Genomic DNA, 16,394 nt, shown 5'->3' with positions numbered 1-16,394 from the left:
AAGAATTTCCCACATTAAAAAGTGTCAAGTTAAGCAACCATGTGAATAATTTTATTAATAAACAAATACTTGTAATAAATCGTATAAACTATTGCCTCTTCATGAGATGAAATAATGATATTAGAATATTAATATTATTATATAATATATAATATATAGAATTATATCATCTGCATTCCTTTAAGCACAGCTAATAAATTTATCACTTATTTTAACATAAAATCTATGCAGGAACCAGCTGTTTCAAACTAATAATATAGTTTATAATTTAAAGTTTAAGACTATAACAGTTTACAACTCGCCGGCCCGCTGGAATGCGGTGTTGCCAGGCTAGCCGGCTCTGGAGAATCTTCCATTGAGTTCTTGTTTGAAACACGACTGATAAGAGCGCAGCGACTCCCAGCCACTGACACACACCACCAGCTCAGACTTACCCCACTCCAATACACACTTAGACTGCTGTCTCGTTTTTTTTTAGGTCAGGCTTAGAGAAGCGGTTATTTTCTTTTGAGCTGCTCATCCTGCATGTGTGTGTGTGTGTGTGTGCATGCATGGTGAGCCATTTTACTTCGACACAGCGCAGAGCAGCACTATTAGGTGTTTCTTTAAAGACTGACCTTAATTATTAAGTTTGAGACACATCAATGCTCTATTTTATTGGCACATTGTGTCTTTTAGCCCTAAAGGTTCAAGTTACTGTAGGAGTTCACAGAGATGCTACACTTAAAAAAGTGATTATACTGTAGTATTGTAAAGCTTAACATATTGATATCAATGTTACTACAGTTAAGTTTGTCAATAATTTTATTTATTAAATTAAACTCATAATCTGGTGAACATCATATTTGGTAAATTAAAGTATCAGTAAAACACATTTGAAGCAAATAAGTGTTTGTATTTTTTGCACATTTATATCTTTAAATAAATGTGCTTTTAAGTTTATGTTTTTTTATATTACTGCATATTTTGTATAATTTATGTTAATGCATATTTTTACATAAATTTTGTGTTATTAAAAAAAAACATATTAGGTGAAGAACCAAACATACTGTAGTAACTTGGATTTGACTGACCTTGATTTGAAACGCAAAAATTGACAACAATGAAAAATTTTGAACTAATCAAAAAATAATAATAATAATAATAATAACAATAATAATTAAGGTCTTGGACAAAGTCTTGAAATTTTGAAATGTTGAATTTGGAAGTTTTTCAATGGATTTCCTATAAATGGTTGACATAAATTATTATTCAAATGATTATATTTTGTTCAACGTACTGTATTATAATATAAAGAATTCTTACTTAAGTGAAAAGCCTGTGCATAATTTAAATATATTGATGCATGAATTTATATATTTATTTTTTCAGTGTAATATGCACAGTTTTATTGAATCTACTTTAAAAGGAAGTGTTCTGTAAATATCAGGATTTCTAAGATACTGTAAAACATTTTAAACTTAAAAAAAATGTAGAAGCAGAAAGTCTGTAATGTAGGTCTGAACGGGTTAAATTACTTTTTGTCTCAGTTTTTCTCCTCGTACAACACCTACCTTAACACTTGTTGACCCTTGAGTTAAAGACCAAATGTGTTTTTGTTGTTATTTCATTGTTTGCTTCTATTCTGTAGTGCTGCAATGTGTGTGTGTGTGTGTGCGTGTGTGTGTGTGTGTGTGTGTGTAACTGTTTTTCTTGGACTAAACAACATCCTTTTTCTTGTTACAGATACAATGTGGACTCCAGAAGTTCAAACATTTCGAAGCATGTAAGCAAGCACGGTTATAAGACGTTGACTCTTCAGTATAACTCATCACTCAGTAGTTTTTGGTGTTATTACTCTGATTTCTTTTTCTTTCTGCTCTTCTGGACATGTGGACACCAGAAAGTAAGTCATGTAAATGTTATATTATGTACATTATTGTAATCTTTGCCCTTCTCATTCAACTCGCCATGTTTTCTCCCCATCAAACAAACACGTCTCCTGTTGTCGAAGCAGAGACATAAAGGTCCGTTTCAGAGACGGTCCCTTTGCTCCGCCTCGTCACGTGATTCTTTTTTTATGCCTTCACTGTCATCGACTCATCAAATCCATTGCTTTTAGGTTGCGTCAGTTAGGCATCATCTGTGTTTTAACTCTGTGAGGTGAGTGCTTGTTATAAGAATGCTGATACGGTCTAGACATCGCTGCCACTGTGTATTCTCGGTGACCCACATTACTGTGTAACTGATGAGTACATGTCTTTCTCAGTCCTTCCTGGGACAGACTTTCTGCACCCTGGGAGAGATCATTGGCTCATCCGGCGCTCGTCTGGAGAGACCGCTGTCGTAAGTTTTATTCTGGAACTCAGCAGGGTTTTATTTTAACATTAGAAAAAAATACTGTGTATGCCATACATTCCAACAAACAAAGAAATAAGATTTTATTGTCTGAATTTTATATCAGAAGACGTACCAAATCATATGGTTTTAATACTGACAGGATGAGACACATGCATAAATATTTTTTATTAAAGGTAGTCAATATTAAAGTGTTAATGCATGTGATTAATCTAGGAATTTTAACGCATTATAATTTTTTTTAGCTCAAATTAACCAAATGACCCTAAATTTTGGCACTAATGGCTTTCCATAATCGCAGGGAATTTACCCGTCTGTGTGTGATAATGTGTCTGAAACAAGCCAATTATGAAACTTAAACAATTTTAAGTATTTAAACTAATTATTTTATTTCATTTCATTTATTTTTTACATATTGCATTTTCAATTCGCCTAGAGAATCAAGTCTAATAGTCCTGCCCAAAACCCCCCCCAAAAATGTTCATATTCACTGCTTTAACTGTCATCTGTCAATCCTGCATTGTTCGCAAAACTGTTTTGCGAAAATTTTCATTCTCAGTAGTTCTTGGTTGCTCAGCTTTTGTGATGTCACATTTCCTAATCACCTGCTTAAGGAATTCCCCAGGAAACCTACAAACCATCCCAAACTCATGTTAAAATAACAAGAACTGTCCAAGACCTATGACACCTTACAGTTCATGACTTGTCAATAACTGCTATATTTTCTCACCCGTTCACAGTGACGTAAATACCAGCCAGTATCTGGTATTCTGTATATACTGTATAAATATAACCTGGTATAATCATCACTACCAAAATGTCACATATGCACGTACATACTGTACATTTCCTTATCTTGCTTACACAGAATAAGTGTAGTTGTGCTTAGAGACCAAATGTTTATCTATATATTTGTGTTTTATTAAAAGCAGGAATTCACCCTGTGCCCTAAACCACATCAGCACATTTCATTTGTGTATCACTGAATATCCACATGTAATTAAGATCGTTTTTTTTTTTTGGCCTGTTTGCAAACTACGCGAAAGATTATCCAACATCTACGCCTCGACATTATGATTGCATTTAATAAGAAGAAAATGGTTCAGTTTGCTTCACTATTATTTTATTCATGACCCAGTTCTGGACAATGTAAATGACCTTTGAATGACCTCCTTTAAAAAAAAAACAGGCTTAAATAAGGCGTGACGGATTATTCTATTTTTCTAAACAAACACGGCAGACAGACAGATTCCAAACCTCTTTGGGCTTTCACAGATCATTTTTGTTGTGTGTGTGTGTTAGTGTGTGTGTGTGTATGCCTTATCATGCCCGTCCACCCAGCGGCTCTATGCTTAGACTGCACAGCTTTGGCAGATGTGAAAAACACAGAGAGAGATGTGTGAGGATGGCACTGAGTAACCGTGGAATTTCACTGGTTATATAAAGCGCGGCCAACATGCCTGTTACAGCTGTCCCTCTCCTCTACACCGCACCGAAGAAATGGAGAAATGTCTGACGTGTTTATTATTGGAGAAACTACAAGAATTAACTGTAAAGAGAGTTTATTTTTTTTATGATTGTAGAAAATGTTCTGGTAGAAACTTTTTTGCCACATCCTTTTACCACTTACCTCTTTCACATAATATAATATAATATAATATAATATAATATAATATAATATAATATAATATAATATAATATAATATATCAGTGACTTAAATCTTATTCTGTAATTATGCATTTAAAGCCTTATATACACCAATCACCCGAAGGCTCACCTTGTCCGACCAATCTGCGTCATGTCCCATTCCCTCCAAAAATCCACTGCTTAGGCGCCTAAGTGGTTTAGCAGTAACAAGCTTGCCCTATCATCCGGAGATCGCAAGTTCGAATCCCTGGAGAGAGCCGAGGGGAAGGGGAGAAGAGGGATGGGATGGGAGACCCTCTAGTGCTCTCACATCAATCACGGGCATCTGTGAGCTCATGCATGTGGAACGAGCAGATAATGCTGTTCTCCCAGTGTGTTATTGAGTGCATGAGTGAGCAATTCGAAAAGATATGGTTGACTGGTGTCACATGGTTCAGAAGAAACATGTGATAGTCTTCAGCCCGGCCTTGATTGATTGTTAAAGCCTTGATGTGGGAGTGCCCTAATGATGGGTAGGAATTGACTACAAAAAAATTAGTGGGAAAAAAATCTGAAAAATCCCAAAGAAAAAAGAAAGAATATAATGCTGCACATGATAGAAAGGCACCAGAATGCCCGACGCTAATGGACCTCAGATCATTTGCATTTAGTGACGCCCACTTAAAATAGTAAAGATGTTGTCTGGACTTACTTCTATGCCAGTAGAATATTTAATAATACATAATATTAGTAATAAAAATAAGTAAGTGATAAACCTTCCGTTAGCTAGGACGTTGGTTTTGGATCGGACCTCTTTTTTTATTGGTAAAGCTGAATGCTGGGATTTGTTTGTCTTTATTTATGGGTTTGTTTTGGCTAGCTTAGAGTGTGTTTGTGTACATTCTTTTAATAACGTCTCGTCTCATCTTATCTCCTCTTGTCTATATGGCTTTATTCTGTATACAGGGTTGGGGGTGGGGGGTGGGGGCTGGGGAAGGACGTTGTGGCACGAGGTGGGGTACACCTTGGACGGGGTGCCAATCTATCACAGGGCACACAAACATACACACACTCACACATATTCGCATACTAAGGGCAATTTGGAAACACCAGTTAGTCTAATCTGCATGTCTTTGGACTGTGGGAGGAAACCGGAGTACCCGGAGGAAATCTTTATGATTTAAAGTCGGTCAAGTCGAGGCTTAGTTTAGTAAGATTTCAATTTTTTTTGGTTTTGTTTTTAAACAGCTGATGGTTTTGACGTCTAGAAGCAAGTGTCTGAGGGATTCATTCAGAGAGAAATCTGAAATCCGTGTCAATCATAAGGGAATAAGATGATGGGATTTCTGTCACTGCTTTATGTGTGTGTGTAGAATAAAACACCCTTAAATGCATAATTACATACATCCTGCTGCTCTGCTGAATATAAATGCTAATTATACAAACATTTCTCTTAAGTGAACAGAGCTGTGCAATTACATCAGTTACGATCCCATATTGTGCGATTTAAAATGTTGATTTGCTTGGTCAGTTTGGGATTGAGAATTGATTCGCACTTTTAAATTATTTAGATAAACTCCAAACATCAAATACACACTCGTACATACACACACTTGAGATCAAGAGTGACAATTTAAAGTAATTCCAGGACTAATCAAATCAAACATCATGTGTTTCTGGTATAAAGATGTTACATTAATACCTCTTCTGAGACTTATAGCACGGACATAAGTTTAGCACACATGACGGCTATCGGTCATAGAGAACAGCATAAACAAAGCAATTCTATTTTTGTTTATAGCAGGGCTGTCGAGTCCGCTGCGTGGAGAGGCAGAGGTTGCTTTGGATAAAGTTTGAATAAAACTGAAGTTGTGTGCTCGAGCTACCTTCGAAGGGAAATTATTTTTACCAAAAAAACAATACGTGTAAGACGTGGGAGTGGTGGCTCAGGCGGCTATGGCTACGGCTAGGTTGATCCGGACTCGAGCCATCGATGGGTTGCCACACCCCCATACTCCCCAGCCACGGCATGCAGAGCTGGTCCCAATTAAAAGACTTCAATTTAATGTGTTAATGTTTAAAATATTATAAAACTGATTAATCTGTTTCTTTTAACCAGGCATGTCAGGCATTTCTTTATTCCAACATTGCACGTAAATAATAAGTAATTTTTAGGTTGTTATTAATTGTAATTACAGTAATCACCGATTATGACTGGCAATAATACATTTTAGAAAATTTGTAAGCTTAAAATTATATTGCTTAATATAGCAAGTGGTGACAGGTGGATTGGACTCAAAGCCATACTGGGTACCAACTTTTAATTTATGAATAATGTATTTTTTGTGCAACATTTATTTATTTATTTTGTTATTTTTAGACATTCAGATGGGTCTCCAGTGTGAATGCACAAACATAAAACCTGAGGAAAGGAACATTTTCTGCTCTTTGTTCTTTTTCCAATTCTGCATTAGGCCCGAAGCTTAAACACCTCATATAAGGGAAACACTCCCAGCTTAGTCAGCTCTGCAGTTGTCAGTAATGGGGCATGGCTCAGCTTAGACATACCCCTATCTCATCTATGCGGTTTGACTCACGGTGAGATGCGGAGTTAGGCACCGTGAGTCGCCGCGATTGCCCGCCGACGCTCCGCTGGTGTTCCGCGAAGTTCTGTAAGGACCGCAAGTTTTAAGCGAGGACCGGCAAAAAATTTAAAAACGTTTAATTTTTCGCGCGGAAAGATGGAAACGTACTCACAGCGTAAAAAACTCGCGGTGAATCATGATGAACTGTACTTATGGCCACCATGCGAAACCCCGTAGTTGAGATAGGGGTATTAGACACTGACATGATGTGTCTGACATGATGTGTTAAGACACACACTTTTGTGAAACTCTGTGACCTGTGTTAATCAAATAGGAACAAAATATGGGACCTTTAAGATACTCCAATTTAAGAGCTTGTATATAAAATTGATTGTATATAAAATTGCTTATGTATGTATTAATAACATTAGATTCCTTAAAAGACTCAGGTCTGTATGTATGACGAGGGAATTTTATAAGATGAGCTTATGGTAGTAGTGTATGAAAATGTTAGATACCCAAACACATCTTAATTACAATGCATTCGGGGAAGATTATTGGAATAATAGTGGGATTTCTGTACTGAATCTTAGGAAACTCTATCTGACTCTATTATTTTTGTTCTTTTCGCTGAACATAGCTGAATGAGAACCACGCTGAAGGATCAGACGGATTATGTCGACGGTGGTATTTCGACCGCAGTCACACTTCGAAATCCGATTTATCTGTAACTCCAGATGCTTTTGTAGCCCAGCTCGGTGTACACAGCGCCAGTGGTATTTGTGAGTATAGAACACGGCATGGAAGTAAAACCCCCACGATCCTCATGGCCTTTAAGCTGCGACGTTCCCTTGTCGTGTAAGCCGAGAGCGGTTGGGAGAAGTGGGCAGCTGCGGGCATCTGTTACTAGGTCATCATGTCTTCCCGAGCTGGTAGGCAGGTACTGAGTGTCACTGCTGTGTGGAAGTAAGGAAAAGAATCACGACTTTCTTACCTGCCGGTTTCTATGGCAACTCACCAAGGTCTGTGCACTGTGCACAGGAGGCTGGGACTGCAGTTGAGCAAAAACATCTTCTTTTTCCCCCATGTTTTTCTAAGATAAGGCAGCAGTTTCTTCAGGACATGACAGGCCTCTGTATCACGCCTGAGGCCTGGATTTCAGTTTAGCTCCAACTCTTGGACTCAGATAAATTTCTTTCGGTGATCTTCGGATAGAATTGGAATATATTTTTAGTGCAAAATGTTATTGTTTTTTGTAAAAAAAAAATAATAAAATAGTTGAAATATTATGCTTTAATAACTTTTCAGAAACCACAGTACAGCGGTAGCTCAGCATACAAATTTAATCTATTCTGAAGGCGAGTTCTTAAGGTGAAATTTTGTATTGTGAAATGCATTTTTCCATTAGAATGAATGTAAATGCAGATAATCCGTTCCAACCACCCAAAATATTATCAATCTTACTAATTTCCAACATTATAGTCATATTTTTGCATATAAAAACAAACAAGAAAATGTACAAAAATGTGTTAAATCAAGTAAAATATGAAATAAATAGACACTACACCTCACTTAACCTTAATTTATGATTCCTCTTTGCTATCATCTTTGCTAACATTCTTGAGAACCATGGTGTTATGTCCTTACCAAATATTGCACAAAATGCCCCCCAAAAAAAAGAAATACGAAAACTCACTTCGCTTAATTCTCCATGGATGCAAACTAATTTTATGTACAAGCAACTTAGCCAGTGTTCCATCCAGGGTAAATGTCTTGCAAAATCTTAGTTCTTAAGGCGAATATTTTTGAGGCGGGGAATTTGTACTCTGATGTACCACTCTGTATATCATTTACAGTGCCATAAAAAAGTTTTTTTTTTTTTTGCATATTTATTTTACTTAAATGATTCAGATCATCAAACAAATCTTAATATTGCAAAAAGATAACACTTAATTTTTTTTTCCTTTTGGTCAGCAGTGGTTTTTACCTTGGAACTCTCCCATGGAAGCTATTTTTGCCCAGGCTCTTTCTTACTGTTGAATCAGGAACACCGACCTTAACTAAGGCTCATGAGGCTTGCAGTTCTTTAGATGTTGTTGTGGTTTTTTTTTTTATGAGCTCCTGGATAAGTCGTTGTTTTGCTCTTGGAGTATTTTTGGTAGGCTGGCCACTCCTGGGAAGGATCTCCAGTGGACCTAGTTTGTGGATAATGGCTCTCACTGTGGTTCACTGGAGTCCGAAAGCTTTAGAAATGACTTGGTAACAATTTCCGGACTGACACCTGTCAGTTACTTTGTTTCTCTTATGCTCTTAAATTGCTTTAGATCGTGGTGCTTTGTTAAATCTTTTAATTTGCTTGGCCTTGCCTGGCAGGTTCTATTTAAGTGATTTTTTTATTCAACCAGTCTGACAGTAATCATGCCTGGGTGTGGCAAGTGAAATGTAACTTAGCTTTCCAAAAATCACAGGTCATTCAAGATTTAGCAAGGTGCGAGGGGGCGGGGGGTAGGGGGGGGGGGGGTATTACTCATAGGGCCAGGGAGATTTGGACAGCTTTTTTTTTTTTTTTTTTAAATGTGACAAAGATGCAAAATAATATATATATTTAAATTCAGGACGGGGCAAATAATTTTTCATTAGAATGAAGAGGTGACAAAAGACCCGGTAAATTATGTGGTACTAAATCAATATCTTTGTGGATTGCCCCCATCGGTCTGTTTTAGAAACATCTTGCTGATTGCACCCAAGTTAGCAGCACGAGCAGCATGGCCCAATTAGGTAGAGAAAGAAAGTCCTGACATTTTCTGTCCAAAACACTCCCCTTCCAACAGAGGCAGACCATTTATCACAGCCACAGACCTGTCACAGGTGTGTATTGAGATATATGAGGTAGAAACAGAACTGAATAATCTGCCAAAAGCACTGTAGCACCGGCCTAAACCCATTGCGAATTTATCAATAGTCCGAATGAGTTGTTATTCTCTCCCTTAGTGACTAATACAAGGTGAAAAGTCAGTGCAATACGACTTAATTTTACCCACATAATGATAAAACTTTTCAGTGCTTGTAGAAAGTTCTCGTGTTTGTGCCTGCACTGCACAGAAATACAATTGAAGATGCTATAAAAGGGTGTCAGGAAGAACTGCGAGTTTTTTATTTATTTATTTATTTATTATTCATGGTGTCTCCTATCAGAGGTTCAGACTTTCAGTTTTTTTCTTTTTATTATTTTTTCTAATTTTAATCAGCTGATGGTTTTGACTTCTAGAAGAAGGTGCCTGTGGGATTCTTTCAGAGGAAAATCAGCCATTTCAATCATAAGGGAGTAAGATGATGGGATTTCTTTCTGTGCTGCTGTGTGTGTGGGTAGTATAAAACACCCTTAAGTACATAATTACATACATCCTGCTGCTCTTCTGAATAGGAATGCTAATTATAGGTGCAAAGAGCTGTGCAATTAAATTGATTATGCAGTTCGATCAATCCTACCTTGCTCGATTCGAAACATTGAACTGATAGGTCAGTTTTTGAGTCGAAATCGATTCGCACCTTGACGAACATTAAATGGCATGAGTTTGACAATTTAGAAAACTGATACACATGTGCACACACTGGCCACTTTTTAACGCAAATATCGAACAAATATCAAGCAATCACATGACATTGGCATTTACGCATATAGACATAGTTAAGTTGATCTGCTGAGCTTTAAACCGACCACCAGAATGGGGAGGATAGATGATTCAAGTGGCCTTCAATGTGGCATGGTTGTTGGTGCCAGACCGGCTGGTTTGAATTTTTCTGAAACTGATGATCTACTGGGATTTTCAAGCATGGACATCTCTAGGGTTTACAGAGAATGATCTGAAAAAGAGAAAATATCCAGTGAGTGGCAGTTCTTTGTGTGAAAATGCCATATTTTGTCATGAGGTCAGAGGAGAATGGCCAGACTGGTTCGAAATGATAGAAAGCCAGCAGTAACTCAAATAACATTTCACGACAATCGAGGTAAACAGAAATTGTGCACCTGCACAGTCTGGTTCATCTGGTTCATCCCTGGCAGCAATTTCCAAATGCCTGAAGGTAGCACGTTCATCAGTACAAACAATACCAAGCAACTAGAAACAACAACCAAACTATGGCTTATGAAAGATACATGTTGTGACTTCTAGTGTTGGACATAGTTTGATCTGAAAAGTGCGCATCATTCCCAGAACAACAGCAAAGGATCTTGTAAAAACAAAATCACTTTTTGCAAAAAATGTCCTCTGGTTTATTGAAATGAAAATTGAACTGTTTGGTCATAATGACCCTCATTGTCTGGAGGGGGGAAAAAGGGGGGCGCTTGCGGTCTCTACCGTGAAACATGGTGCCGGCAGCATCATGATGTGGGGGTTCCTTGCTGCAGGAGAGACTGATGCACATTATAAAAATAAATGGCATCATGAGGAAGGAAGATTATGAGGATATATTGAAGCAGTATCTCAAGAACATCAGCCAGGAAATTAAAGCTTGGTCTCAAATGGGTTTTCAAATTGTTCCAAATAACCCCAAGCATACTTCAAAAATTGTGGCACAATGGCTTAAGGACAATATAGTCAAGGTATTGGACCGGCCCTGACCTCAATTCAATAGAAAATTAGTGAGCAGAATTAAAAAAACGTGTCCAAGCAAGGAGGCCTAACAATCTAACTGAGTTATACCAGTTCCGTTAAACTTTCTGCAAATATTTTGCCCCAAATATTTGACCCAATTTAAACAGGTTAAAGGCAATGCTACCACATATTAATGAAGTGTATGTAAACTTCTGACCTACTGGGAACGTGATGAAGGAACTAAAAGCTGAAATAATTCTATTTATTCTGACATTTCACATTCTTAAAAAAAGGCAGTGATCCGACCTGCCCTTAGACAGGGAACGTTTACTAGGATTAAATGTCAGGAATTGTGAACAATAAATGTATTTGGCTATGGTCGGACTTCTGACTTCAACTGGAGCTCACAGGTTTTGCAGAAAATACAAACCACTTCCATCTTCTCTAATGCATTTGAAATGATTGGTGCATTCCAAACGGCCTGAAGTACTCTGCGAAGTAACTTCATGGGGTGTTCAACCATGTTAAGTGTGATTCCAAAATGTTCAGTTCAAAGGGAACTGGGAATGGTGTAGGGAACGAGAGCACAGCAGGTGTTCACTTCACTGGAAAAGGAAATTAAAAAAATCCTATTAGGCATTAAGTCTCGCTAAAGCGTGAAAAAAATAGAGCTCGAAAAAGGCTTTATATTTATTATCATTATTATCGAGAAGGACATCATATTAAACGGACACAAAAAATTACATTTTAATTTAATCACATTCTTAGTGTTGTAAGGATTTAAATATATAAAAAATAAGTCTCTGTACATAATCAAGGGGCTTACTGTATGTTACCATGGTAACGCAAGGAGGAAGTGATGTCCACGCTGAACGGAGCAGGGAGTAGGGAGCACCCTGTGAAGTACACCTTAGAATGGAATGCAGCCATACTTCCCTTTTGCAAGATTATGGCTTCTTTTACGGTTATGAGTTATGAGGCATTTTGTGCCATATAGTACCCTACTGGACTGGAGTGACAAGCAGTAAAAAAAGTGTAAGAAAGAAGTTTGCTCAAGAAGGAGTAAGAAGGTTCATTGCTTTGTAAGAGACATGGCATTTAAACAGTTAACAACACAAGATACACGGCATTTCAATAGATGCTTTTAGTGGTTTTTATTATTTTAAGAGCTGTAAGAAGCAATTGAGACAATAAACATTAGTGCTAATGACTCTAATCAAAAATTGCAAAGCCCACAAAGCATATCATATTGAATTGATAGTCTACCTATTGTTTGTATCACAGCTCTACAATTTCTCCGTAATCCTTTTGACTACTCACGACTGTACCCTTATCCTTCAAGCCCAGAAGACTCCGATCAGACACACTTCTCTCACCATAAACTTTAGATTGTTGAAGGATATAAATTAAATGACTTTTTTAATTTCAAGATACAGTAATTGGAATGATGAAAATTGACATATTTGGTGGTATCAAAAGTTTTGAGACTGTTACTTTTGTAACATGGCAGCACACGGCTGCACACACAGTCACAGGAAGCACCAACCTTCGTAAGTCAGTGTGCCAAAAGACATCATTCTGTGTACATCGGAAGCTGATGCTATTCCGACTATGTGCATTACCACGTCTCCTTTTTTATCATGGACAGCAAGTTAGAGCAAAGAGAGGACGTGAAATTCTATGTGAAACTGGGCAAATCTGTCACAGAAACGTTTTACATGATTCGGCGAGTTTAAGAAATGCTGCAATAAGTCGTTTAAGGTGTTTCAAAAGGCACGCATGCTTCAAGAGTGGAAGAACATCACTGGAAGATGATGAGAGATCAGGAAGACCCTTAAAGAACTCAATCCCTGAAAATGTTGAAATTTAGCGACTCGTGCATGATGGTCGTCCGAGAATAATCTTACTGTCATTGTCGGTGTGTCATATGGAATAGTCTGCCGTCTTGCTGCCAAGTTCATCCTTGGACTGCTGACCCAGGAGCAGAAGCAACATCGCGTTGAAGTCTGCCAAGAACTCCATCAGCATGCTGCAGATGACCCGTCCTTTGTTTCAAGGATCATTACTGGTGAAGAAACTTGGGTGGACCCTGAGACGAAGCAACAGTCTTCACAGTGGTGAAGCCCATTATCTCCAAGATTATAAAAGGCAAGGCAGGTCCGCAACTCGACCAAGTGCATGCTCATCGTCTTTTTGGGCATGGTGCAACAAATATTCGTCCTTATGGGCAAGGCCGTCAATAGCGAATTCCAATGCCCGGATTTAAGGTGTCTGAGGGAGGACGTTGGGCAAAAACGATCAAAACGTTTTAATACCCCCTTGTACAACAGACCAGACATTATTGCTGGTCTAATGTAAAGATATCACACTTCAGTTTCTCCCCTGAAACTATTTTAAGAACTTCCCTATGCTGGACATCCGGTTAAAGCCACAGAGTGTGTGATCTGAGAGTCTAATCAACTGCCAGATCCTGGAGATTCTTGCTTTATGACAGCCAAAGAAGAAAACCTTTTCTTGAATACAAATATCCCACTGGTATATAAAAATCCACTGAAATATTGATTCCAACTCTAGTTTGCATTCCATTTGGGACTCTGTACTTTCATTTCCTGTGCCATGTCTCCTCAATAAAACACTCAGATTGCTGCTCCCCGTCAGGTTCATACTCTCCCAAACTTCATTTGAGTAACCTCCCTGTCGAGTTCACATCACTACCCTCCAGCTGCTTCAAGAATTAAGTTTGAAACTCTCTCAAGAGCTTTGCAGTCGATTGTTCACATGCCGTGGTTCAAAACTAGACACCTGTACGCCATCTCAGGGCGACTGGTACTGTATATTCTACTCATACTGTACTTGATTAGAAATATATGCATTGTGTTAATCATTTATTAGTAATTTTTTTATTTGATTAGATTTTTCATTTATATAAATGTCCGTCTGCAGTAACAATGAGGTTATACACATTCCAACCTTTCAAGCATATGCATCTGATGGAAAAAAAAACCCTCCCAGCCTGTATATTTCCAAGAGATATAATAAGGAACAATAATGACGTCTGTACCGTGTAAGAGAGTCAGAAGTCACTTAGGCTTGATTGCCATTATGTTCTTTCCAAATTGTTAGCATTTTACAGCCTAATTGGCCACATTCTGTTATCCCCCGCTGTCTTCTCTCACAGCATGATTCAGGATATTTTTCTCTCTATCTCTCACAATATTTTTCTCTGTCTCTTTCTCGCTCAGGATCTTTTTTTCCTTCGGTATTTTTCCTCCTTTCATTCATAATATTTTTCTCTCTTTCTTTCTCGCGCAGTATTTCTCTGCCCCTTTCTCTTTCTCTTAGTATTTTTAAAAGGAAGGTATTTAGTTTTTCTCTATATTAACTTCTCAACATGTTAAGCTGTTACATAAAACCTACAGTGGTGTTCAAAATAATAGCAGTGTGTTGAAAAGTGAGTAAAGCTCCATATCCATGTAATAACTTTTCATTTAAATCACATAAATGCATTGGACGCCCTGCACCTTCCATCCTAAATCACAACATGAAGAAAATGTGCTAAATGGATTATTAGTTTACAGAAAGTGATGAAAAACAAATATTTGTTATCTGGCCACTCCATAACGTCAATCTTGTTGGTCTGGAGCCAAGATGCTGCTCGCTTTACTGGTGTGTTCGGGGTCGTTGTCTTGTTGAAACACCCATTTTAAAGGCATTTTCTCTTTGGCATAAAGCAACGTGACCTCTTTAAGTATTCTAATGTACTCAAATTGATCCATGATCCCTGAAATGTGATAAATTGGCTCAACACCATAGTACAAGAAGAATCCCCATATCATGATGCTTGTCCCTCCATGCTTCACTGTCTTCACCGGTTACTTTGGCTTAAATTCAGTGTTTGGGGGCCTGACAAACTGTCTACAGCCTCTAGACCCAAAAAGGACAATCTTGCTTTTATCAGTCCATTTTTCTTTAGGCCAGTCAATGTGTTCTTTGGCGAACTGTAACCTCTTCAGCATGTCTTTTTTCAACAATGGAACTTCTTGCTGCAAGCCTGGCTTCACATAGCCATCTTCTAATAGTACCAGTATTAACAGGTAACTTTAGATTTTCTTTGACCTTGCTGGAACTGATCATTGGCTGAGTCTTTGCCAATTTTGTTATTCTTCGATCCATTCGAATGGTAGTTTTCTGTTTTCTTCTGCATTTAATATAATTTTAGCAGAGCAGCCTATCATTTTCTGCATGTCTTTGTATGTTTTCCCATCTTTAATCAACTTTTAAATCAAAGTACGTTGTTGTTCTGACCAATGTCTGTTTTACTCTGATTTTCAGAGGGAAATGCACAGGAAAACCTTTTCTGCATTCATCCTTAAATAAGGGGAACTTGTTTGACAACTGTTTTTCACAGAATAATTTACCCCTCTAATTGAACTTCACACTGCTATTATTTTGAACACGCCCCATTTCAATTAATGATTCAATTACACAGAATCAGGTGCATCCAATCATGACTGTTGGGTCTGTTTGTTTTCTATTACTCCACTACACCTACAAGTAAAATATTTACCATAAAGAAATATAATTTCTCCCAAAAACAATTATTGATCTGGTTACTGATGTTGGACTGCTATTATTTTGAACACAACTGTATACCAAATAATTAAATACAAAATGCCTTTAAATGATCCCAGATTCCTGGCCAGGTTACAGTCCGCCTCTGTGTGCATGGAGTTTACATGTTCTCCACGGGGTTGGTGGGTTCCCTCCGGGTACTCCGGTTTCCTCCCAAAGTCTAAAGAATAGATTAGGCTAATTTGTGTTCACAAATTGCCCATAGTGTGTATGTGTGTGTTTGCGCCCTTCGATGGAATGGCACCCTGTCCAGGGTGTACCCCACCTTGTGCCCTAAGTCACCTGGGATAAGCTCCAGGCCCCCCACGACCCTTTACACTAATGAAGCGGTATAGACGATGAGTGAGTAAGTGAAGTGCCTTTGAAGAAATGAATAATGTAAATTTGCACATAAACATCCAAAAAATGTTTTATATTTTAGGTATTATTTATACCTGAATAATTACTCCCATCTATTCATAAGGCTACGAGAACGAGAACTTTGCCGCTGTGCTACTTGGGGGGCAATATTTACTATTTTAATACATTTTAATAATGAGCCTCATTTAAAAGAAATCAGACTGTTTATGAATATATTTGGTTATTTAATGTCAGGGCACTAGTGGCTCAGTGGTAGAT

At 37.8% G+C, this 16,394-nt stretch overlaps 1 protein-coding gene across 2 annotated transcripts in view; it reads left to right on the top strand.

Annotated features, from left to right (window-relative positions):
- cpne9 (copine family member IX) overlaps positions 1 to 16,394 on the top strand; it is a 78,305-nt gene that overhangs the window by 27,145 nt on the left and 34,766 nt on the right. Inside the window, exons 5-7 of one of the 2 annotated variants that reach the window (XM_053483150.1) lie at positions 1,726 to 1,765; positions 1,883 to 1,885; positions 2,249 to 2,325. In XM_053483150.1, coding sequence (XP_053339125.1) covers positions 1,726 to 1,765; positions 1,883 to 1,885; positions 2,249 to 2,325 — 120 coding nt within the window. Of the gene's footprint in view, positions 1 to 1,725; positions 1,766 to 1,882; positions 1,886 to 1,931; positions 2,143 to 2,248; positions 2,326 to 16,394 lie in introns of those variants that run through there. The other variant, XM_053483149.1, reaches the window with a different exon arrangement.

The sequence above is a fragment of the Clarias gariepinus genome, chromosome 22, assembly GCF_024256425.1.
Source record: "Clarias gariepinus isolate MV-2021 ecotype Netherlands chromosome 22, CGAR_prim_01v2, whole genome shotgun sequence".
Lineage (NCBI taxonomy): Eukaryota > Metazoa > Chordata > Actinopteri > Siluriformes > Clariidae > Clarias > Clarias gariepinus.
Note: the sequence above shows the minus strand (reverse complement) of the source record. Positions and strands in the feature narration are given on the sequence as shown.